This window comes from Tachypleus tridentatus, chromosome 2 (assembly GCF_004210375.1).
Source record: "Tachypleus tridentatus isolate NWPU-2018 chromosome 2, ASM421037v1, whole genome shotgun sequence".
NCBI lineage: Eukaryota > Metazoa > Arthropoda > Merostomata > Xiphosura > Limulidae > Tachypleus > Tachypleus tridentatus.
Genome location: NC_134826.1, coordinates 32,877,622 through 32,903,550, shown reverse-complemented (window position 1 = coordinate 32,903,550; position 25,929 = coordinate 32,877,622). Strand labels below are relative to the sequence as shown.

The 25,929-nt window shown below is 30.3% G+C and overlaps 1 protein-coding gene across 5 annotated transcripts in view; it reads left to right on the top strand.

The window, feature by feature from the left end:
- LOC143240498 (vinculin-like) overlaps positions 1-25,929 on the top strand; it is a 129,321-nt gene that overhangs the window by 87,790 nt on the left and 15,602 nt on the right. For 2 of the 5 annotated variants that reach the window (XM_076483027.1, XM_076483017.1), the window contains exons 18-23: positions 11,935-12,045; positions 13,289-13,363; positions 16,819-16,940; positions 18,751-18,866; positions 19,656-19,779; positions 24,874-24,964. In XM_076483027.1, the coding sequence (XP_076339142.1) occupies positions 11,935-12,045; positions 13,289-13,363; positions 16,819-16,940; positions 18,751-18,866; positions 19,656-19,779; positions 24,874-24,964 (639 nt within the window). The remainder of the gene's footprint in view (positions 1-11,934; positions 12,046-13,288; positions 13,364-16,818; positions 16,941-18,750; positions 18,867-19,655; positions 19,780-24,873; positions 24,965-25,929) is intronic. The other 3 variants (XM_076483037.1, XM_076483041.1, XM_076483049.1) reach the window with 3 other exon arrangements.

The window sequence follows — 25,929 nt, the reverse complement described above, 5'->3', positions numbered from 1 at the left end:
CTTATATATGTTTAAATAAAAAACTCAAGCATTGTAAAATAGTGATTTTAAATTAACAAATATATTTGTTTGAATGTAATGTGTATTGTAAAAATTTTCAAAGGGCTTATAATAAATATTAAGTGTTATGGTGACATGATAAAACCAATAAAGTAAATCACTGTCCAAAGTGAGTGGAAAAATAACTTGTGTGGTTTCAATTTTGGAATCTTCAAAATAATTATAAGAGGCTCATATAATTTTCTGTGAGTAGAAAATCAGTTTTCAGATATTAGATACGTATCAGTTGCAGTTGCATCCTAGATTATACCAGGATTAGATTAATGAACTATAATAATACTTTACCCATCAGTTTTCTGCTAAATGGTGCTCAATTAAAAGTAAATATTTATTAAGTTACACTCTGTTCTGAAATTTTTTAATTTATACACACTAATTTTCCAGACTATAGCTAATTTAAGATTATTGTAGATTTGTTATTTATTAATCTAAGTTATCCTTGATTCCAATTTATTCTCTTGCAAGTTTGGATTTTGTTTCCTTGAAATGTATAATGATACGACTGCTGTAAGAAGATATTGTACATTTAGAATTATTGTTACTAGCAGCAATACCTGCCCTCCAGGCAGGTGTAACTGCTAGTTCCTGCAGAAGGCTATTGTATCTGTGGCCATTTCTGGAATTGTCTGACAGTTCTTCAAAATGTTCTCCTACTGAGTATTTAACAACATCCATCTTTCACAAGAGGAAGGATTTTATTCAAATTTTAGTTTAAAAATGGCTATCATCACAGAGTATATTTTATTGAAGTATTTTTTTGTAGATGCAGTTATCAGTGAAGGTGTCTTACGTTTCTGTTGCAATACTCCTAAGATTTTCACTAAAAAAAATTATTATTTCTTTAGGTTTGTGTTTTCATTGTTTTATGTTTGAAACTTAGTCCTTTTTTTAAATTTTTATTGGCTAAACCTGAAACTTACTCTTTTTTTGTTTGTAATTTTTATTGGTTAAATCCAAAACATATAATTTTTGTGGAAATTTTAATTGTTTTATTTATTGCTAAGCTATAAAAGTACTGCCTGATTATAAAAATATCACCCAATTATCAATGGTGCAGTAGATTCCAAGATGTGAGTTTTCGATGTATACATTGCAAACTCCATTAAAATAAGATGCATGTTAAAGTTGTATTGCTCATATATTTTTGTACCTTGACATGCTTTTTTTTCACCATTATATTTTTTATTATTATTTGTATACTAGAAATTCTAATTTATTTTTTTATAATTGCTGAATGGTAAGGAACCCAGAATTTTATCTGTTTACACTTATCTATATGAAAATACTTGTTGAACATATTTGTGGAGATTACTCTGAACGTTGTCTTCCTTTATTTACTCTGGTGTAATGGGGTATGTAGAAAAAAAATAGTAAGCCTTCAGAAGCTTGTGAAAGTTAATGTTGATGCATTTAGAAACATCTGTCTGTCAGCCAATCAGTGAAATTTTAACTCAGTCTTTTTCCCTAATGATTATTCTTAGCAGTTCACTCAGAGAGGTTGTGATTTTCCTTTGATTATAGTTACGTTCCCAGGAGTATAGTTGCAATATGCAAGATGATTTTGGCTTCTTTAAATAAAATGGTGCCTGTTCCAGTGATTTTAGTGTTTTGTTATATTTTGTTTTGTTTTTATTACTCTCAGATTTAATTTATGAAAATTGTTTGTACAGCTATTTGGTATGGTGTATTTGGTTGTAGCTTACACTTGTCTAATTGTATATTTTAAAAGATTGAAAGTTTGGAGTAGGCCTGAAGAATGCCCCATAGACCATTTGAAAGGATTATAACTAAACATTTTAAATTTCAGGATTTGATTTACAGTTATTAACTTCAGAACAATTTGTTGTACATTATGAGTGATTATTAAGGTTGAAACAGGGTATATTGTACAGTCTGATTTTAACCATTTTAAGTTTATTTTCTGTCAAAAATAATAGACTTATCATCTAACCATCATCATATTATGCTTGTTTTTAGAAATGTAAGTAGAAAAAAAGGAATATAAGAAATAAAAAAGAATATTAGGATACAAAAGTATTTATTTATTTTTACATTAGCCCCCTGCTAGTGCAGCGGTATGTCTTTGGATTTACAACGCTAAAATCAGGGGTCGAATCCCCTTGATGGGCTCAGCAGATAGCTTGATGTGGCTTTGCTATAAGATAAACACACACACATTTTTACATTATTTATAAAGCCTAGAGAAGATAATTCAACAATACATGACTGAACAATTTCTATTTGGGGAAATATGGATGCATTTGTAAGATTAATGATTGAAATCCCACTATTTGATTAAAGTAGTCCAAAATGCCTTTCCTCTAATTTTTTGCTTTAGAGTTAGGTGTGGCTAGTGTAGATAAGCTCTCAAGTAGCTTAACATGGAATTCAACAAAAAGACAAACGATATGTCGAATTTAATACAGATACATGTATTTTATTTCTTTATTTGTCATTAAAATGTGCAGTAGCTAATTCATAATATTTTGGCTGAGATTAGTTTAGATTTCATACTTTTAGATTTACAGATTTATTGTTACTGTAAATACAAAAAAACATATTACAGCAACATTAGAACTTGTTGTGCAGGTGCATACTCCTACATTATGTATTTTTAGCTCTCCAATGTTATAGTTACTTTAACAAATAGATGTACTAAACGAATGATAAATTATTAATGTTTGATATATATTTACATAGATTGTATTTTTAATATGATACTGCTATAATATTTAACATGTTATTAATTAAAATGTTATTAAACATTTATTAATGTTTGATATATATTTACATAGATTGTATTTTTAATATGATACTGCTATAATATTTAACATGTTATTAATTAAAATGTTATTAAACATTTATTAATGTTTGATATATATTTACATAGATTGTATTTTTAATATGATACTGCTATAATATTTAACATGTTATTAATTAAAATGTTATTAAACATTTATTAATGTTTGATATATATTTACATAGATTGTATTTTTAATATGATACTGCTATAATATTTAACATGTTATTAATTAAAATGTTATTAAACATTTATTAATGTTTGATATATATTTACATAGATTGTATTTTTAATATGATACTGCTATAATATTTAACATGTTATTAATTAAAATGTTATTAAACATTTATTAATGTTTGATATATATTTACATAGATTGTATTTTTAATATGATACTGCTACAATATTTAACATGTAAAATATAATGTACAGAATTTCATGTAATACTTACTAAACCTTGTATGAACAACAATGTTGCATTTCATCAGCCTCTATTGTTAAATGCAGTAGTGTTTACCTTAATTCTCCATTTATTATGTGTATCTTAACAAAACTGTAGATATCTTTAGTAAACAGTACAACTCTCTTGTTAATGAAAATAAAATCAAAATTCTGTAAAGAAGTGTTTTTATTCAAAATTTGTCTGAGTTTATGGACTTAATTTGACACAGACTGACTGGTTTAAGTGCAAGGTGATTTCATGATAAGAATAAAACACCTTTTTCACCTAAAAGGTTTCATTTTTCATCTGCATGACCTCTAGAACCTTCTAAAGGAATATTTAAAGATTTTTTTTCAGTAAAACTTTACATTTTATCTGTTATTTTCTCTTTTTTATTCTCTGCACTAACATTAAACTGTATTGAAATCAGCAGTGTGAGGTTAAAATGAAAAATATGAAATAAATCTCAATTACTCTTTTATTTCTAGAATGATGGTATATTGTAATAGATAATTAGTTATACACTGGTTATTCTTGCAGCTAAAGCTGATACTTTTCAAATTTGAGTTCCTTGAGTTTATTGTATTAAAGCTCAATTTAGACATCTCGGAGCATGATGAAAACTGTTTCTCATAGTGGGAGGGCTTTGTGTAAACAGAGGATCAAGTTACTAGTATGTATGTCCCAGTCATGTCTCACAGTACGCTTGTGTTATCATGAGTAATTTTTTATGACATAATGAGTTTCAAATTTTTCTTTTTACAGTTTGTTTACTCTTATAACAATAAATAAAAATATACTTGAAAACAAAAAAATATTACATGTATCAGGATCTTGTTTTTTGTCACTGGGAATACAAGTCAGGGTAACCATACTTTTTGTAAGAATGTTTGTTTACCATAAAAACATTATTTTTAATGAAATTTAGAATACAAAATGACAAAAAGACTCCATAAGAAAGAAAGAATTAAATCTACTATAGTTTGACTGACTTTCTAACTAAACTATGAATGAGTCAATAAAATGTCATCATCTTGTCAAGCAAACTCTTCAATATTGCACAATAAAATTGAGCTATGTATTTTAAGATATGTCGGCTGAACAAGCTAGTCTTATAGCAAATTCAATAAATCCAAGTATTTTTTTTCTGTTGGTTATAAGTAATCTAATAATAAATATTAGAATTACTGATATTGTTTTCAAAGATGGAATATGATAGGAAGAGTGTGATATGTATGTTTGATTTCTTGTCAGTATCTCAGTAAAGCAATAAGTTTGAAAACTAGAAATTTACATTATAGCTTAGCAGTATCTGATGTTGAGTGTAATTTGTGCTGAACTCAGAAGATCACATAGAAGTAAAAAGAAAACCTAAAATATATGCAATTTAGAGTTTAGAATTTGCTAGTGATGAAAATCTGGAACTTATTTAGATTTTCATTTCAAATAAAGGAATTAATAATTATTTCACATTAACACTAAGTTAGAAACTATATTTTTATTTACAATTGACATACATTGATAATAAAGCTCTGTAGCTCAATTTGGAGTGTAACTGTAAAAAAAAGGAAAAACAAAAACATAATATGTGCACTTTGCCCCTGCTGCACTCATAGGATTAATATTTAATATATAACTTTGCATGGGAATCAGAAAAGTTAGGAATTTTGGCTTGATAAATTTTTCTTGCCACTTAAGAAGTAGGAAGGACAGATGATGCTTTAGTTGAATTGGAAAATATTATACTAGAAGAACCTGTAGGAGATTATTTTAGGAAGAATAGCTTCTGCCAAGACTGGTGCCAAATTCCTGAAGTCTGTAATGGAATAGATGTGGAAATAACAATATTAAAATCATTTTTTCTACATTGAATATTTGGTGTTAAAGAAAAACAGATACATGTTAAATGATGATAAAATGAAAATTTAAAGTGGTCTTTATGGTCAGTGGTATTTGGAATTAGGGACGGTCTCATTTTAACTAGACCATAAGCACATTTACAAATGTGTTGCAATAAAGCTAAATATTTAGAGGAAGGAGAGATTATGCTGAATATCTTTGGCATGTGCATCAAAACAATCAAGTATCAAAAACATTTTTTTTTAAAAGTTATTTCTAGCTAACTCTACTTTTATATGTTTTGCAAGATTCTGGCTTACAATTTGACTAAGACTATCAAAAATTTTTAAATTGATGAAGTTGGTAACTTAAACTTTAAATATGTCATGCTTTTTTATCATCTTTATATGATTTTCAGTTATACTGTGTATATAACAAGTAATTTAATCAATCTTTTTTAATGTTTATTAATTTATAGCTTAGTGATAGAACTTGTCTTATATTTATGCAGTATAGAACATATAAATTTACTTCAGCCATTTTTATGTGACAAATAGGGTGAAATCCAGGAATATGAAATAGATTCTGCTTCATCCATAAAGATTTGAGGATGTAGTGGTGAACTAAACTTTGTTGGCTAACTGTTTCTAACCTTATGGCATGATTTAAGTTGTCTCTGCATTGGAATTTATAAAAATTAATAATTCAAAAATAGAACTTTATATGAATTATGGACATAAAGCATGATAATTACCTCAGTTAGATTATGTTGATGAATTTAGAATTGATTATTAAATAGAAAAACCACTATGTGACATAATATACACTGTTACTTAAGAATCTTTGAACTATTTACCTGAAACCCATGTTTCACCTGTACTTAGCAGCAAAATACAATAACATGTCTTATAATGTTTTGTGGTAGCTTCTTTGTTTTTTTTCAATAATTTAATGTCTTAAGTACCATTAAAACTAATATAAGAAAATGATATTTATATCATTGTATTTATGTTTCTTGCATAACCATTTTATAAAGTACTTACATCTCTTTTAGAATGTCAGGTGTGAACTCTGAACTCTTGCGTGGGCAGAGTCAACTGTAAAATTCTGTAAGTTTGAAATCCTAAGCAGCAGTTTTTATAAATAAGGCAAATATGAAAATGCTGAAAAAATTACTTGAATAAAATAAATGAGCAGTAAAATTTATTCAGTACCTTTATGAGGCATAAGACAATGCAAAAACCTTGATTTATAGGAGTATATTCACAAAATATTTTGATGTAATAGCTAAATTTTTTGAAACTTTCATTGTAAATTAAGGAAAAAGGGAAGCTGTGTGGGAAGTGAATTACAAGTAAAAAACATTTCCTGCTTTCAAATAATAGATTTGTGATTTTGTTAGCTTTAGAAGCTTGAATGTTATAAAACAACAAAATTTGTGACTTGTATTTTATGGTAATGGCACCATGAACTTCAAAAATATACTGTTTTCAAACTATTTTAGCTAAAAGTATGTACAAAGATAACAGATTTGTAACTTTATTATGTATGTTGCTAAGTTTCAACTACACAACTAAGAGTTAAATTTCTGGGAACAAAATTCACAAAAATGTAAATTAATGTGAGCAGGTTTGATTTATTGTTACTTTGTCACAACAAATGTTAATAAATCATTAAAGAAAACAACATTTCAACTCAAAACCTTTAAGTTATAGTGCCATTTTGTAAGTAATTTAAGAAGTTCTAATCAGTCAGACGTTTTTCCACACTAAGGATGCCATTTGTTCTCATAAAGACTGGGAAGAATTTTATAAAGGTGGAGAAACAAATATATCTATTTTGAGTTATTTTTTCATTTAAATGTTCATGGCAATCAAAAATTAGAAGATCATTGGTTAATTTTAAGTGCGTATAATATGTATATATTGGTTATCCAATTTTTTTAGTGTTTGGGAAAATAAATAAATTTCAATTTAATTTTTAACAGTAAAGAATCAAACTTAGAAATGTGTTTATTTCTGATATAGAGCTTCTCTTCTTCACAAGATTACCTTCTGCCATTTTGTGCTGTCTTCTGTATGAAAACATTTTCTTTATAATGCATGCCACAAGCTTTCCACAACCCTCCTATTGAAATAAAAGATTTCAACGTGTCTCTTATGCAAATCAACATGCATTTATCTCTTCCCCAGTAGGAGAGTACCATCATCACATGATGCTTGTGATTTGAAGTGCCACAACCAAAATCAATTCTTATTTGGCAGTGTTCAAATTCAGATGTCTTTTTTTTGTTCCAATTCTGCTATGAAAAGGTTTAAATTAGTTTAACTTAGATTTTATTTCATATCTTCTAAAAAGAAATTTCACTTTCATTTGAAAGCATTCATATACTCGTGTTTTGCTGCCAAATTTTTTGCTTGTCTGTTTCATGTAGTGCATGAATTCCAAGGTTCACATCACCAACTTGGATCCATTTTATTCATCTGATGCCATAGTTTAGTCCAGAAATGCAGGTGACCTATTGCATAATTTATTGGCATTTATTTGCTGGGAGATTGAGCATTATATGGGACAACCTTTGTCTTCTCTCATTGCCCCTTTTCCTCCTGAGCCTTTTGATTCTTGCCATGCTGATGAGGATTTTGATCGTTTGTTCCCCCTTTCCCAAGAGTTTATCATGCCTTCCCACACAGTGCATGCAGATACTGTTCAGTTTTCATCAGCTGTATCTGGATTTTATTTTTCAGGTATGTGATGTTTTGTTTATTGCTTCTATTTCTTATGACCCAAGTCTTTCCCTTTTACACAAATCTGTCTCCCAACCTTTTTTTCCCCAACCATACCCTGATATTCAGATTTATGCTGGGTGTTTCACCTCCCTTTTGGTGGTAGCATTAGTATGCCTCATCAACCAAGGGCTTCAGGTCAGTCTGATCTCTTTGGGTAAAGAGGACAGAATTTCCTTATGTGGACCAACATTTGTTTGCTTCAGTTCTATCTGTTTGGGTGGCAAGTTCCAAACCTCCTGTTCATCTAACAGGTGCTTAATATTCCTATCATTGTCTTACTATGCCAAATCAGTTGCAGTACCTTTCCACGGTCCATCTCCTGTCCAAAGCACTTCACAGGAACTCTGAGGGATTTTCTGTGAATGTCCTTTGCCTCCTCACTTCTACATTGGCTTACCAGTCGTCTTTGATTCTGAACTTCCAAATATTGTTTTTTTGTTGTTGTGCCCTCTTGAATTGTGATGCCAGATTGTTGTGTATTCATCTCTCCCTGCTCTTTATCTAAAGGACCTTTGTATGGCCCGATTTTTTTTTTAGACATTGTGTTTGATATGATTCCTGAGTCTTTGGGGTCAAAGGTTGCTTCAGTCAAAAAAAAAAAAAGCCACCCTGTCTCATCTAATGGCCCCACTTTGTCCCAGTTCCTGTATCCCGACCCTTCTTTTCTCAGCCCTTGCCTATTACTTCTTCCTGTTGTTCCACTGTTCATAATTTTTCACAACAACACATGATATGCCAACAGTGGTTTCAGTGTACATCCATTGGAGCTCGTCTGATGGCTTTCATTCGTCAGCGGAGCCCTATTGTATCCAGTGTTTGGGTTCACAGAGTATTGTTAGAAGGTTTTGTCATCCCATTTTTTACTCCTCCTCTCTTATCCAGCATATTTGTTTCCTTTGTTTCACCAGCATCTTTCTTAGACAGTACAAGAACTCACACAGCAGGCTATCAAACTTTCTTCATGCCACTTGGATAAGAGTATTATTTATTCTGTTTACGGTTCCCAAAAAAGACTGTGGCCAGTCACCAACCTATCCCTTCTTCAGCAATACTTTCATGCCCTACAGTTCAGCATGGAATCCTATATTACTCCTCTGCAGGCTTTTTATCCAGGTCTTTGAATGACTAAGATGGACATCTCCAATGCTTATCTCTATATTATTATCTTTGAGTGTTCTTGTCCTTATTTTCAGTTTGTCCATAAGGAGGTAATGTACCAGTTTTGCACCCTATCCTTTGGGCTAGCTTTGGCATCATGCATTTTTTTATTAGGCAGTGCAGCTCTCACTCATTCTGAATGAGAGTCAGCTTCACATTTGTCAGCTTTTTGTCAAAGTTCTTTGGGTAGGCTGATTGATCAAAATTATTTCATCATACTAACTACCAAGTAATTCATTCATTTAGATATTTTCTTCAACACATATCTCATTATATCCCAGTCTTCTCTTGTCCAGCTTTGTTCTGTGGAGCAGTCCATTCAGAACACACTGCTGCTCATTCACTTTCTGCTTGTGAGGTTCTATTGCCTTTGGTGTTGTGGACTTCTGTGGCTCTTCTCACACCTCTCAGTCAGACTTGTGGTCCCTTCAATGGGTCTTCCATGACCAATGGAACCTTGCTTGGAATCCTTTGGATTATCCCATCACCTTTTCTTCATACATTATGGACAATCTATGATGGTGCTTGGACCAGACTAATACTTTGGCAGGTGTCTCACTTTCTTCTCTACTGTCAGTTCTTTATCTGTTCAAGAATACATTTCTTTAAGGCTGGAACACATGGGAAGACCACTGAGTGAAATGTTTTTTTTATGTCAGTGTTCTCGAACTTCCTCTGTTCATCAGGCTGTGGGTCATTTTTGTCATATACCTTGGATATTTTGTTTTGGGCCCATCATCATCACATTTATTTGATGGTGTATCAAGTACTGGGTGCTTTCAACCTTGTTGTTGGTTCTTTCCTGACCATATTGGGTCAACCCAACAAAGTAGTCCTTTCATTCCTTTATTTTTCAGTGGCTCTGTGATCGGTGGGGTACATCTCATATAGATACCTTTTGTCACATAGCTTAACCTGTTGACTGCCAAGTATTTCAGCTGCTATGGCAGCTCCTATGCCAGTTTTTTTTCAGCAAAATTGAGTAATTTTTAAAACAAAGGAAATAAGCAACAAATACTATTTTTTCTCTAAGCCAAACTTGTAATAGTACACAAAATGAAGAAATATGTACAAAACATGAAACAATAATGCACAAAATCTCATTTTTGGGTATTGAAATACATGACACATTTAATAATTCACTTTCGTATGAAATGTTTTGAGGCAGGGGTCAACACAAAGAGCCACTTTGCAATCAGTACATTCATATCTGCTTTCCCTCCTCATGGATTTGTCAGAGCACACTTTACACTTCCTAGTGGAGTACTTTTTCTTTTCTTTTGGGGAATAAGTGTTGGGAAGTGACGTTCTGTGAGGTGAAGGAGGTTTTCCAAGAAAGGCTGGCCTCTGGTGGATTTTGGGTGCTGTGTGTGGTATTCTTCAATCAGGGTACAGATGACACTGAGTCTAAACTCCAGGAGAGACAGATTGTTTCCCAGTGATTTGTAAACTACCAAAGCATTGTACACTGCTATCTCCATCATGTGAAAAAATACTTTTTTGTACCACTTGACAGCCTTGCACATACTCGGATAAGCATGCAACACACGTGTCACATGAGTCAACCCCTCTCATGTAACAATTGTAATCAATGACACATTTTGGTTTTACAATAGCTGCACCAGTAGCACAGTTGATCATTCCAGTGTTTTGCATGGTATTGTCATGTATTGTACTCAACATGAAAATGTCCCTCTTATCCTTCCAGTGAAAAACACCAATGCTGTTTTTTGTGCCACTTCCATTTCTTCCCTTTGGATATTTGTGAAGCATTTCAGCATCCCAATTTGATTTTTCATTACTGTCCCACACAAATAGGTGTCATGATCAAGCAATGACTTTGCTAAAATGGAACTTGTAAAAAAAACGATCCAAATAGAGCTTAATTTTGTCCAAAGAATGGTTCCATCAATGTGCGTACAACACGTTCGCCCTGTTCGCTCTTTATTGCTGTATTGTGTAGTAGCACCAGTGTAGATGGAAAAGTCCCAAACATAGCCTGTTACACTTTCACATAGCTCATAACTTTTGACTCCAGACCTAGCCCTTTTAGATGGAATGTACTGTTGAAATCCCAATCCACCCTTCCATAGTATCAATCATTCTCAATTATATATAATCATTGGAGTTTCACATCTGTTTTAAAAATGTTTTTCTTTAGTATTAAAGGTGGATTATAGAATTAGATAATATTTATAATCTATAAGTAAACTCAAAATGAAACTGTAGGTAATATTTATTCTTAAAGCCATGGCAAATCCATTTCAGCCTGTGTTAATTTTTAAATTGTACCAAGTAAGAGTACATTAGATTTTTTATGTTGATTTTATATTTTAAAGGCTCTATTTGTCGTCCTGTAAGACTGGTATTATTATTGCTGTTTACATAATTCTAATACATTGTAATGTATTTGTTATTAGTTTATGTTTAATTTCAGTAATATTCTGTTAATTATTATAACTAATACAAGCTTAGTTTTAGAATGAATGGTTTTAAGAAAACCCTTTTCTTGCTGTTAATATAAAACAGTTATTGGTCATTTAATTGAGATACATGTTTTTTAGATTGTGGCTGTTGTAGCTTTATTGTTATTGAATTAAACAGAGGTTACTGTTTGTTTCTGTTTTATTGGCTTGCAGTATAATCTTTGCCATTTTTATTTTTAAGATTTTAATATTCTGACATTCAAATTTTAATATTCAAATCCTTAGATTTGAAAGTTTGTTCAGGCGTTATTTGTTCTAATGAAGTTTTTTACAAGACTGCATTAAAAGCAGATTCTTGGTTTTATTATGTTTCCTGTTGTGAATGTAAAACTAAAAAAGCTTTAATTTCATTGTCAGTAGATTCAACAGTACAGCAGAAAGTTTCTTCTTCCTCATCTCATGTTTTATCTTCCTTCTCTTTGCCAACAGAATTAGCATGGTCATTGTCTCCTCTGCCATACTGGGCAAGAGGTACAACACTTTTGTTAAATGTTTTGTTTCTTTACTTCATTCTCAAGCTACAATGTTTTCACTGAAGATCAATGAGACCTGCACAATCTAATTGTAACTCTTCAGGAAGCTCCTAAAAGAAGACTGAAATATTCAAGAATTAAAATCATTGCACTTTATCACTCCTGTTTTTATAGAGAAATTTATATTTTTTACGTAATGGCTTTATGAAGTCAACAGTATAAAAAGTTGTATAGATATTTGAATTGTTTGGTTGAAAGTGTACAGTGTATCAGTGCTTTCTCTACCCATACCAGCCATTTTTAAATATATAATTTTCTCTACAAGTGGGTTTTCTTGTCATTGTGGATTGTACAGTGTGCTGCTTACATACAAGAAATAACTGGAAAGTTGGATATTGGTATAATTGTATTGGTGTATATACACCAGCTGCTCTACTTACTGACTACTTTAATATGTGAAATGCAATAGAAAGCTTTGCTAGTAAACAATGTAACACGAGAGTAAAAGTAATGTAGCACCATGAAAATTAGTTATTTTTTAACAGTTGTACATGTACATTTTGAAGCTTTGATGTCCTAAAAAACCATAAGGATTTAAAAATGTTTTCTAACATTACTGTGCAGGTCTCTTTGTGGCTGAGTCAGGAGAATATTTAATAATAATTTGTTCTGACAATGTTGGAAGTTGAGCATTGGACTGTATGAATGAAATAATTAGTAAAGTATAGTGCTTGGTTTTTCAAATAATGAATAAAATTTGAATTGTAGCTTTATTTTATTTTGATAAATATGTCTTAATATTAAAAAATTGTCATTATGCATGTTGTTGCTTTCTAGCATTTATCAGTGGGAGTTTGTGAGATTAATCCTTTAAGCATGTTTATTTGGTCTATCAAATGTGAAAGAGCAATTATTAGCCTCAAACAATAAAGTTTTTATCACATGATTTATCCTACCTTGTTAATGTATTGAGTATACTTTTCTGTTAAAAAGTAAACCTCACTAAAATTTTCAGTTTCAAATAACAGGAGTATATTTCATCTTTAGTTTTCTAACTATTGTACTTAAAGTTCTCTTAGTTGCAGTTTGAATTATCTATTTATATTTTTTTTTCCAAAGGAGGAGGAATAAAAATAAAGGATATTTAATAAAACAAGTTAGGCATAGATAACTGTCATAACGTTTATACTGACCAATTCACTAACCAAACTTCTTACATTGGTATGAATGTCAACTGCCAGGAGATACCTCAAACCTGCTCCATAAGGAACGTTATTCTCAGTTTATGAAGGACTACTCATTATCATCTGAAGGAGGTAAACCTGAAAACTGTAGATTGATCTGCAATGCAGTAGTAACAACATTTAAACACTGCACAGTTTTATTGCATAAAATTTTGTTTATATTTAGCACAGCACTTTAATGAAAATGAACCAGTTTTTTAAGATAGTGATTTGCTTTTGACACTTCATTAAGAATATGTTACTACTGATTTGAACATGATGCTAATTTTTTTAGCTGGAGCATCTTTTGCAGCAAAGCATGGTTCATTGTTCATACTTGCTGTTTCATGCAAAGCATGGTTATAGCATTTAATTTTGTATATTATTATTTGGACTGTTCTTATTTTATCACATGTCATGTACCTTTTTTACTATCCTTGAAGTTCTTTTTCTTTTTTAATCTGAAAGATAGTTGGTAATCAGTTTTTACCATATTATATAACTTTTGATAGGTTTTTACTTGGTTTTCTTTCTTAGTTAAATGAATCTTTAGCACTTGCAATTTAGAGAGAATATTCCTTTATTCTGATAAAGTTATAGAACTACCTTTATATTATTTTATGCTTAGATTATGTGGAAAAACTGTTTTAAACTACTGCTTAAAATAGTATTTTTGTATTGAGTTGATTATGCATTATCATGTTTTTGTCTTAAAACCATTTGTATACTGTAAAGCTAGGCCTAGATTATAGTATGAAAAGACTGGACTTTTCCAAGACGTGCCTTGTACTGAAATGTATTATATGTATATATATACTCAAAGATGACATAGACATTTTAAATTGATATCAAGAACTCTCCCTTTGTGGTTGCACTTTTATTTTCGTAATTTGTTTAATCTTGATTATATGACATTTATATCAGTGCTAATATATCTAAATAGTGGTAATATTTCAGGGGGGAAAAATAGAGTTAATCTCTTCCTTACTATCCAGTTCAGTGTTTCTATTTCTTATCTTGTTATCAGTATCTACTGTGTTTATTATCATGTTTAATCAAGGAAGAATTATTTAAAATATTCTTGTGTGGATGAAAATTATTTTGCTGTTTTTTGAAGACATCAATAAATTGTGTTTGAAATAATATTAGGTACAGTGAGATGTAAATATTATATAATTATTAGACATTTATACATGCGCATACAATAGAAAAATAGGTTTATACATTGTGTATGTATTTTGTGCAGCTTTACAACTGTGGTATTGTACCTGTAACAGTACCATGTATGGAAGAATTTGTCAGGTTGAATGTGTTATTGATCAATGTATAGGTTTGTATATTTCTACATGTATAAAACATTATTATTTTTTAAAGTAAACTACAAAACTGTTGTCACATTATAGTAAAAGCCTTATGGTTGCATGAGTCTGATGTTATGTCTGAATTGTTTGAAAAAGGTTTTAAACAAAGACATTTTTTGTGATTGTTTACAAAAGACTAAAAATGAACCCTTTTTTGTATTCTGGTGTTTCATAATTTATGTACCATTAATCTAACCAATAATAAATGTATTTGAGTTTTGCTGTTTTTTATGTATGATAATGGGATCATATTGCATAAACCATATGTTGTCTTAGTGCAGCAAAATTCAATATTTTAAATCCCTGTGATTGTAAAAATAAGAAATATTTCTCATAAAAAGAGGAGTCATACATTTATTGAAGAGAATAGATTTATATACAACAGCTTATGCAAATATATTTCTAATGATAATAGATATCTAGTTTCAATGAAAGGACAGAAATTGGAACTGAATTAGTACTTGTATTATGAACTACTTGTGTAGATGCTACATTCTATTCAAATAGATAGTAATCCCTTGAGTATGGAGACACATTATACTAATATAGTAATGATTTCGTAAAGAATTATTAAGCATTATTAAGTATGTACATGGACTGTGGATCCAAAAATTTATGGTTTGAATAAAATTGCTCTGCATTTTGGTGCTGTGGATGCACTACAAGGGTGATAGTCAAAACCCACTATTCGATCAGAAAAAGTAGTCAACATGTTGGTGGTGAGTGCTGTTGATTAGCTGTCTTCCCTTTAATCTATTAGTTTTAAATTAAGGACAGCTAATTGCAAATAGCTCTTGTGTAGGTTTGCACAAACTTCTAAAAGAAAAACCTTTTCAATAACTTATATGCCAAAATTCATCAATCAGCACATTTAGAATAAGCTTTTATTGGATGCTCCAGTTATGAATATCTACCACAGAGAGGCTGTAATCCACTTTTGATTTTATGTAAGTGACTTTATTAAAATAAATATTTTAAGTATTTAAATCATACTAATTATTCACCTTAAAAATTTAATGTTATCTTAAGTATGAATCCATAATTTTGTAATCTTAGTATAACTACAGTCTCTTGAAACTTCCAAAAAAAACATTTTCAGCTAAGGCTTGTTGTTATTTCATCCTTAATTTGTTTTCTATGAACATTTATCAGAAATTTCTAATAGCTTTTAAAATTTATTTAAACTTTTCTTAAACAAATACAATATTTTTTGTATTTTTATGCAATGCCTAACTCTATCAACAAGTGTATATGGATAACATATATGTCACATTTCTTGCTTTTAACTCTACATTGCTTATGGTTTCAGTATGTTTTCTTGAGTTAAATCTAAATGAGCAAAGTTACATTTGTGAAAATTAGGATTATTAAAATTTGTTAAGGTCATTTACCATAGAAAAGGCTCAAAAGCTGAAAGTACAAAACAAATCAATCAATTCTGTTTGTGAATTACATTATAGTGTAGTTTTCTCCCATTTATCTTATATAGCAAAAAGTAATCATTAGTAGACACTTTATTGTAACTGAGTTATGTGTATTTTGTTGGTAATTTACTTGATTGATGTCATCATTGCAAAAACCTGGTCAGTCATTTACATGGTATATAAGCATTGATTCTAGAAATGTAGGCCTGGCATGGCCAAATGGATTGAGTGCTTGACTCGCAATCTGTGAATCATGTGTTCGAATCTCCATCTGCCAAACATACTTGTTCTGTCAGCCATGGGGGTATTATAATGTGATCCTCAATCCATTTATTGGTAAATGAGTACCCTGAGAGCTGGCAGTGGGTGGTGATGACCAGCAGCCTTTTGTCTAGTCTCTCAGTTTTAAATTAGGGACTTCTAGGACAAATAGCCGTAGTTTAGCTTTGCATAAAATTCAAAACAAACCAATTTAGAAATGTAAGAAACTGATGTTTGGAAGGGAAACATTTTTAAGAAAGGTTGAAATTGTCAATATCATATGAAAGTTCTACCGTATTTGTGAGAAATGTATGATCGTCAGCTATCAAAATAGGTGTTTAAGGTGATTTGCCTTTTAGGTATGTGTATTTCTATTAACACTTATTAAAATTCACTTTTCTAATATTAAAACAAATGTTGTAAGATATAATAATCATTCTCTAAATCTACAAAATTTGCAACAGTGAGTATTTATATAATCTTTCTTTCTCAAATTTTCAAGCTCCACCACGTCCACTTTTACCAGGGCACGAAGATGTACCCCCACCTCGTCCTCCCCCTCCAGAAACAGATGATGAGTTTGAAGCATCTTTTCCAGCTCTTCAGCCAAATCAACCAATCATGGTAAAGCAGTTTGAATAGTAGCTTTGTGTTCTTTTAGTTAAGCTTTTGCTATCATACAAGTAATTTATTTGTATATCTAATTTTATATGTTTATTTGATGATGTTGATCTTTGTTCAGATTTTTCATTTAAAAGAAATTATTTGAAATTATAATCAGTGATGACAAGAAACCCACTTGTAGAGAAAAATATATATGTAAAAACGGCTGGTTTGGGTTGAGAAAATTTTTTTATGCAGAGGAGTGAACAACGTTGTTTGCTCTTTTGCATAAAAAAATTTCTCAACCCAAACCAGCCGTTTTTACATATATATTATTGGGAATTGCATTTGAGCAATAATTATGTTCAGTAGATTACAGACAATGACTTATTGAGTATTATTTCAATCAGATGGTGGATCAGTGTTCTAATTACAGTGTTAGACTTTGACATTTTGAGTTTGGTTGTCAAAGACAAATGAGCAGCTCTTAGATTAATTTACTAGCTATGTAAAGTGTTACTTGTCTGAAATATAAGTGTGTCATTAAAACCTTTAGATTTATATAGTTCCTTAGGAAAAGCAATACAATGACATTTATTCATCTCTTGATATATATTTATACTAAGATAATTTGTCTCTCTGCTCTCATATTTTCCTCAATGGAAGTCAAAAAACTAATTTTATAAAATACTCAGTTTATTAATACAGAAAAAGAAATAGAAATGTGTTTTATTTAGCATATAGTTAAAATGTTTCTTATAACTGATTTTATTTTTCAGTGTAACTATTTATGAAAATTTTCAATAAATAAAATTAACTTTATTTTGGTTTCTCATTATTTTTATATTTAGGATTTACTTTTCATGAAACACTAAGACCATTAAGAAAGAAAGTAACCTGAAAATATTTAACAATAATATTTTCCTAGTTGTGCCTGTCATTGACCAGTGTATTGAAATCCATAATTTGTCACTGAAAGAGAAAACTTTTTATTTTGTTCCTTTATCTGAAGCTGTAGAATCAAAATTATTCATTATCATTTTTTATAGTCACCTACTGATAAAGAAAACAAATGTAATTTTAAAAATTAGCATTATTAAAAGAAAATGAAAGAAGTAGTTTTGTATTATGAATTATTGTAACATTGGTTTGTTAATATTTTTTTAACTTTTAAGAAAATATACCTTCAGATGTAGTTCATAGTTTAACAATCTCTTCTTTTTCATCTTGACCGTTCTTAATTTGAACTGAAAGCTCGCTCAATATATAATGTAATAATTAATATTTTGGTGGTATGTGTGTGTGTGTATATATATATATATATATATATATATATATAATCACTTGGTTGAAATTATTCTTAACTACAATATTAGGCCTAATTTTGCCCCCCAAATATATAGAAGGGCTCTATCAAATTTTAATTTTCCAGTTGCCCTTTTACAAAACTAGTATTCTCAAGCAACAGAATCATTCAGAAAATCAATTACTGCATGTGAATATAATAACAATTTCTTTTCAGATACCAGTCCATTTTCCTCCACAAAATGACAGGAATTATGTCAGCTGACTTAGTATTACTTGGCATGAATATTACTATATTTCAAGCTGTAGAATACTTCTTGTTCATTTCATGTCAGCACCACATTTATGGTTCCATATCACTTAGTCTTTATAATATTAATGCTTTGCAAATTATATTTTATGATTTTTGTCTTTCAGATCTCTGTGTGCATGAAAGTTCAGCCTTTTATTGCTGTAATAATATATGCATTTCTATACATGAGGTAATAGCTAATTGTTTAGTTGTTATTGCATACATTCCTTCTAGATGGCAGCTCATGGTCTTCATCAAGAAGTGAGGCAATGGTCGAGCAAGGATAATGAAATTGTAGCTGCTGCTAAGAAGATGGCTTTGTTAATGGCAAACCTAAGTCAACTGGTTAGGTGAGAGTTTGCTGGTTATTAATAAAATTTAAATATTAAAGAATCAATTTCACAGAGTAGAACTGTAAACTGGATGTTAGAAAATCCTAAAGGCATTTTGCATTATATCTCTGACCTGTATGCTTGTATTTTTTGTGATGCTGACTTTTATACTTATCTACTATGATATCACATAAAATGATCTCTGGGGTTGAAAGAACAAATAGCATATTTACTACTGGCTTTAAGACTGTGTGACTAGCCTCAGCTTTATCAGATAGCTTGTCGTTTTGTATTACCATGTAGTTAATTGCTAAGAAATCTTTTCATTATAATGTTTAGATAAATGTAACACCTCATAAGCCTTTTCTTTCAATGAAGAAGTAATATGTGTTTGATGTTTAAAATAATATAATATTCAAAAACACCTTATAATATGTAGTATGATTAAAAAATTGGCTCCCACACGACTTATCAGTGAGTCATGCTCTCTCTTCTTTTTAAAGGGCCAGCTGTTGGCTGGGATGCAAAATGCTACATATACACTCTTCATAACAAAAGTAATTGTAAAATGATTGGTGGGACCCTGGAAAGTATTGTTAAAATAGTCTTGGAAGTCAATGTGTTAATCATTATTTGGTCATCCTTGAGTTGATGAAATGTTGCACAGTTAATAAAAATATCCTAATTAGTGAAAACATTCCGATGAAAGCCACAGAAAGTTTTAGAAGTTAAAGATGTCCATTCTTTTCCCTACAATAATTTTTCTTAAAAATAACATTTACTTCCATATTTTTTTTGCAATGGCAGAGGAGAAGGAGGCTCCAAGAAGGATTTAATATCATGTGCCAAAGCTATTGCAGAAGCATCTGAAGAAGTAACCAGGCTAGCCAAGGAACAGGCACGAATTTGTACAGATAAAAGAATGAGAACAGTCAGTATAATCTTGATTTCTGTTTTTTAATTATTTGTGGTTTTATAACTACTTGTTAGTGTTAAAAAAGGAAAATGAATATAAAAAAATATAAAATGTTTTAAGATTTTACTTCAAATTAAAATATTTCTTCTAAGAATTGCAAAAAATTCAACATTTAACTGTTAGTAAAATTGCCAGGTTTAATATAGGATTCCTGAATTAATGAAGAACTATAACTTTCATTGTAAGTTTGATCATTGAAGTATGTGAAGCAGAAGTTGGTGATATATTACCTTCTGCTACTGAAAGAAACACTTTGAAGGTTGTGGTAGTTGCTGGTTAAATACATAAAACTTTACATATGGTCATTAATTGAGTTGTAATGGTTCTGCCTTTACTCTTAACATTCAGAAATATTTTTAAGGAGTTTTAAAAACAAAATATAGGAATGTGTTGGTTATATTTATGAAATGTTATTTTATATTTAATTTTGGCTTCATATGGCTAGCTGGTGGTCATTTTTAAGTAGTGATTGATGCCTTTTGAATTATGTATAACAAAAGAAATTTTCAAAGTGTAAATATTCATTTTCACAGTTTAAAATATCAAGTGGAAATACACTTTGAAAATGTTTTCATAAAGTCATCTTTAATATAAACAGTTGCTTGTTTTTGCTGTCTTGTTATACAACCAAATTGCTAATAGTATCCTCTCTAACACGTAACTGCTCTGCATCATTAATAGCTGTCTTAGTCACTTGCAAGGAATGCCAGCTGATGGTTACCTTTGAGTAGTTATGAATGACTATTAGTCATTACTTAGTAGCTGTCTCAGATTACTGCTAGTATCTTCTCTTTACTACTTTTTGTTTTTACTAAATAGCTGTTCTGGTTGTTTTTCATGTAGTGTCTATTCTAGACAAATGCTTATTTTTAACCATTGTTATCCTGTGTAGTTAGTTGCTGTCATTGCTAATGACTGACTTTTCTGTTACTTCTTGTTAATCACTTTCTGTTAGTTATTACTGGTTAATGTCCTGCTAAACTCTTGTCCTGACCAGCACTTTGTTAATTTCTGCTAAGTATCATATTGCATGTGTTATATTGTTGTTTGAATTAATTACCAGTAACTACCAGTTTTAAAACAAATGGGTGTTCTGAGTGACAACTGGTTTGTTATCATAACCAGTTAAGTATTTTGAGTAACAACTGCTTTGTTATTTGATACCCAATTGAGTATTCCGAGTAACTACTAGCTTGTTATTGTAATAAATTGAATATTTTATGTGACTACTAATTTGTTTTTATTAAGTGCTTATCCTGGCCATTATTTTGAGTAACTACTGGCTTGTTATCATAATAAAGTGAATATTCTGAGTGACTACTAGTTTGTTTTTATTAAGTTCTTATCCTGACCATTTTTGTGACCAACTACTGATTTGTTGGTTAGCCTGCTGTCATTATTGTATGCATATTTTGATTAGTATTAGCTTGTTGTCAGGATAATTTGCTAATTCTTTTTAAGTATTTGCTTATTGTCATCACTAAGAGATTATCCTGGCCAATAACTGTTTGGTATGGTTGAGTGTTTATTTTTGGTAACTATGAGCTTGTTTTATTTATCACATTTTTATTCAAGACATTAATACCTTCTACATGTGACCTAGAATATTCTGAGTAAGTACTAGTTTGTCATTACTAAGGGGTTATTTCTTGATGTCAACTAACACCTAACTGTTTTGAAAGCCAAGTGATTATTCTCTCTCTCTCTGTCTTATATTTGCTTCTTGCCCTTTTTCAATGTTTATTTTAATGTATTAGCTAATATCACATCTTAGTTTTGTTTAACTGCTTAATAGTTAATTAGTTGCCAGCTAGTTTCTTATTTGTGAAAAATGGCAATGTAGCTACTTGTCAGGATTATCTGATTTCATGGTTTCTGTGAAAGCCAAGTGTTTGATTGTATGTTTGGCAAATATAGGCAGCTGTCTGAGTGTCTGTATTTTTTGTCATTTTCTTTATTATTAGCCTGTATGATCATTTGATTGTAATTATTGATATGGTTTTAATTCTCTGAATTTGTTTTTTAAATTATTTGATGATAATTTCTAACAAGTTTATTTCCAACATTTTGTCTGCTGATCTGCTGCTACCTTTGAGATGTTTTGTTTCTTCAATGTATTGTAATTCACATTCAGAAAACATGTTGTAAATGGTGTTTTTATTCTGCATTGGATCTTTAAGTGGCTATGTTCATATTATATTCTATTGTATTGCGTTCTAATTTCTAATAGAAGCTTCTAATGCTGCTTGATTATTCTTTGTATGTTTTTGTTGACATAAGAAATATAATTCTGTGTCTGTAATTGTCTGCATTATTTTTCATGGTGTTTATTTTCTTTTATCAGACTATCCATTTTCGAACAAAATTATTATGATTTTTTTCATTTGTTTTAACAAGGAAAACAAAATGGGTAGATAAGGATGTGAATTGTAACTATAAAGAAGTTATAGGTGATTCTTTGACAAGGCATGTGGATAGGATAGCTTGTGGGGTAAATAGGAAGAAAATAATCAGATTATGTTATTCAGAGGCACAGGTAGATGATGTAAGTGATAAAGCAAAATCTATTATAAAAGGTTCTAGTAATGATGCTGTTTTTGTTATGCACATTAGGCTAATGATGTCGGAAAAGGTAGGTCAGAGAAGCCAATTGATAAGTACAAGGAGTTAATAAAAGCATTTAACCCTTACTCTGCAGCTGGAACATATATTTCCCAGTGCACTGGGAAACATACCTCTCTGCTGCAGTGACTAGGCTAAAGAAAAGGGCCATAATGTAATTATGTCAGAGATAGTGCTGAGAATTAATTGTGGGGATGAAATTATAAGTAGGTTACTAGGGGAATTCCAGACTTAGGTTAATATGTGAGAATGAGCATATGAGGGCCAGGGTAAACTGAGTGCAGACAAAATACGATGTAGAGAAAAGTTTGGAATGGGAAATGAGTGTAGAGGTAGTTAGAAGGGTAGGCTTAAGTGCTACAATTGTAGTGTGAGAAATATAAGGAATAAAATAGATAACTTTAGAGTAATAGTAGGAAAGAAGGTTTTTTATGTAATTGGAATAAGAGAAACTTGGTTAAATGTAGACAGTTTTGGTTACAAACATTTCTGTGAAATTCAAGGTATAGGTTATGTAATACAGATAGAGTACTAAACAGAGGGGAAGGAGTGGATTTATATCTAAATTGTGAGCAATATCCTGCTGAAATGAGAATAGCAAAGACAATAGCAAGGAAATTGAATCAATTTAGGTTTCACTTAGTGTATATAAAAGGAAAAAGCTTTTATTTGGAATTTGTTACAGACCATTAGATGATACTGATGAAATTAATGGGAAGTTTTATAGTAAGATTAAGATTTGAACTGTTCATGAGTTTATAATTATGGTTGATTTTAATTTCATGAGTATAGATTGGGAGTCATTAGAATCACACCTTAAGGACGAAGGGTTTTCAAGACATCCCACTTCCATCCCTATCTTGTTTGGTTCCTTTTTTCAAGTTTAATAGCCAGCCTTACATAGTTCTCATTTACCAACAAACTTTATCCCTATACTTGTACAAAAATGGTTGAGAGGGTGAAATGAGAGACATTTGAGTACAAGTGATCATTGCTTTATTAAGTTTGATGTTTTATTGTGTATGGAGATCAGGAATAATGATATTTTGGTTACAAATTGTAAAGATATTTGACAAACATTATCTGTTGTGAATTGAGCATCCAAGTTACTTGGAGACATTTATCAAATGTGGAAAATGTTTAAAAATCAACTTTTAAATATTCAAGTTAAAGATATTCCTTATAGAAAGAAAAGGATGGCTACAAGTAAGAAACCAGGGTGGCTTACAAGGGAAATATGGGATAAAATTTAAAAAAAGCATCACAAGTTTAAGAAATTTAAATTGACTGTTGTGTCAGGAGATTTAGAGAGTTGGTCAAACAGGAAATTAGGGCATCCAAAAGCATGTACAAAAGAAAGTTAATGCTAAGAGTTTCTTTAAATACATTAATGGTAAACATAATGTTCAAATTGGAGTAGGATATTTGATAAATGATAAAGGAAGTCTCATATTTAATTATTATGAGGTAACTTGGTATTAAATTCTGCATTTTCTTCAGTGTTTACTAATGAAGGTTTAAGCAATATTCCTCACCTTGTACAGTTCATAAATGGAAAAAAAAAAGTTTAAAGAATGATAATACTTCTGGGAAGATAATATTTTCCTAAAGGTTTTGAAGAAGGTTAAGGATTGGACATACGAGCCACTTAGTACTATTTTTTTGTCCTTAAATAATGAACAGACCCCAGCAGATTGAAAGTTGGCTAATGTTACTCCTTATTCCAAGGGAGATGATAAAAAATTGTCCCAGTAGTTATAAGCATATTTGTCTTATGTTAGTTTTGGAAGAAACTATTGAAAGTGTGATAAAAGATGCTTTGCAAAGTAATTTAACAAAGTTTAGAATTTTAATGGATAGTCAACTTAGTTTTATTAAGGTAAAAATCTTACTTTACAAATCTTTCAACATTCTTTGAAAATATTACTGGTTATGTAGATGAGGGTGAAGGTGTAAATTCAGTGTATTTGAATTTTTAGAAAACATTTGACAAGGTCCCATGTACAAGGCTTGTAAACAAATTGTCTTCATGGGGGACAGGTTAACTAATTGGATAAAAGAGTGGATTGATGGAAGAAAGTTGAGTTGTTATAAATGGAGTTCAGTCATACTGGATTAATGTCACAAGTGGAGTACTTTAGGGCATAGATGAGGGAATGGTCAATAAATTTCTTAAATTTGAAAATGATATCAAAGTTTTGGGTGTTGCTAGCTGTGAAGGGGATATTTACTGTTACTCAAGAACAAAAGTCATTCTTAAAATAATTTATGTTATGTATATGTATGTATTTATAGATAAGTTTTGAAAGGAATCTTCTTGATTAAGTTTTCAAGAAAATCTAGGTGCTTGGGTTGTATTAATTAAATTTATTGTAAAATATCATAACCCTTCTCATTAATTACCAAGGAATATTTGTTTTACTGCAGAATATTCTCCAGATCTGTGAGCGAATCCCAACAATAGGAACTCAATTGAGAATTCTGTCCACTGTGAAAGCGACGATGTTGGGTGCTCAAGGTAAGAATGCTTGTTTTTTAACAAATTTGAACAGCAAATATTTTTTCCTCATCTGGGTTCTCTAATTCAACTTTGTTATATAGAAAATAATGTGAAATTTAATATGTGATGTGCATAAAAGTAATAATGTATAATGTGGACAATTAGGTATTATGTGAGCTGTTAGAACAGGAAGTACATCCAATTCTTCATGTACGTAAAACATAGCAACGTGAAACGTAAGGCTAAGAATAGGGGAAAGCAAGAAATATTAAATAAGTAGAGTAATGTGAATTTGTTTACATATTTAATATAAACAGCAAGAGGAAGCACAAAAATGCAATACTTGGTGTCCATAAAAAATCATATGCAATTTATAAAATAACAAAAGGTGAATTTAATAACCTTTAATAACAATTAATTAATTTAATAACAATGTGACAATGTTATTTAGCATAAGAAGGAATAGGAAATTGTTAACATATAACACATGTTTTATAACAGTATATTAGAATTTAGCACATGTAACAGAAGGTCTGAACAGGACTACATATTCTATAAACTAGTTGAAATAATAAAAATTAAATAGCAGAATGTAGATGACCTGAAACAAGTAGTTGTACAGAAGTAATTTATTGATATATGAAAAAAGTAACAAGTTTGCTAACAAATGTTTAATGATAGGAATAACAGAAAATACAAAATATGAAACTGTGTACAGAAAACTAGTAATGTGTATCATATTGAGTGCTAGGTGATAGATAACATGAAGCAAAGAAGTGTTTTGTTGAGCTGTGAAGTGCGGTAAATATATTTAAAAACAGCTGGTAAGGGGCAGAGCATTGTTCACTCCTCTGATAGTGCTTTCTCTATTCACACCAGCCATTTTTAAATATATAATTCTCTACAAGTGGGTTTTTTCGTCATCATGGATTATTAAAGTGCAATAAAATTCATATAAATTGTACAGGTTTAGATAGTAAATA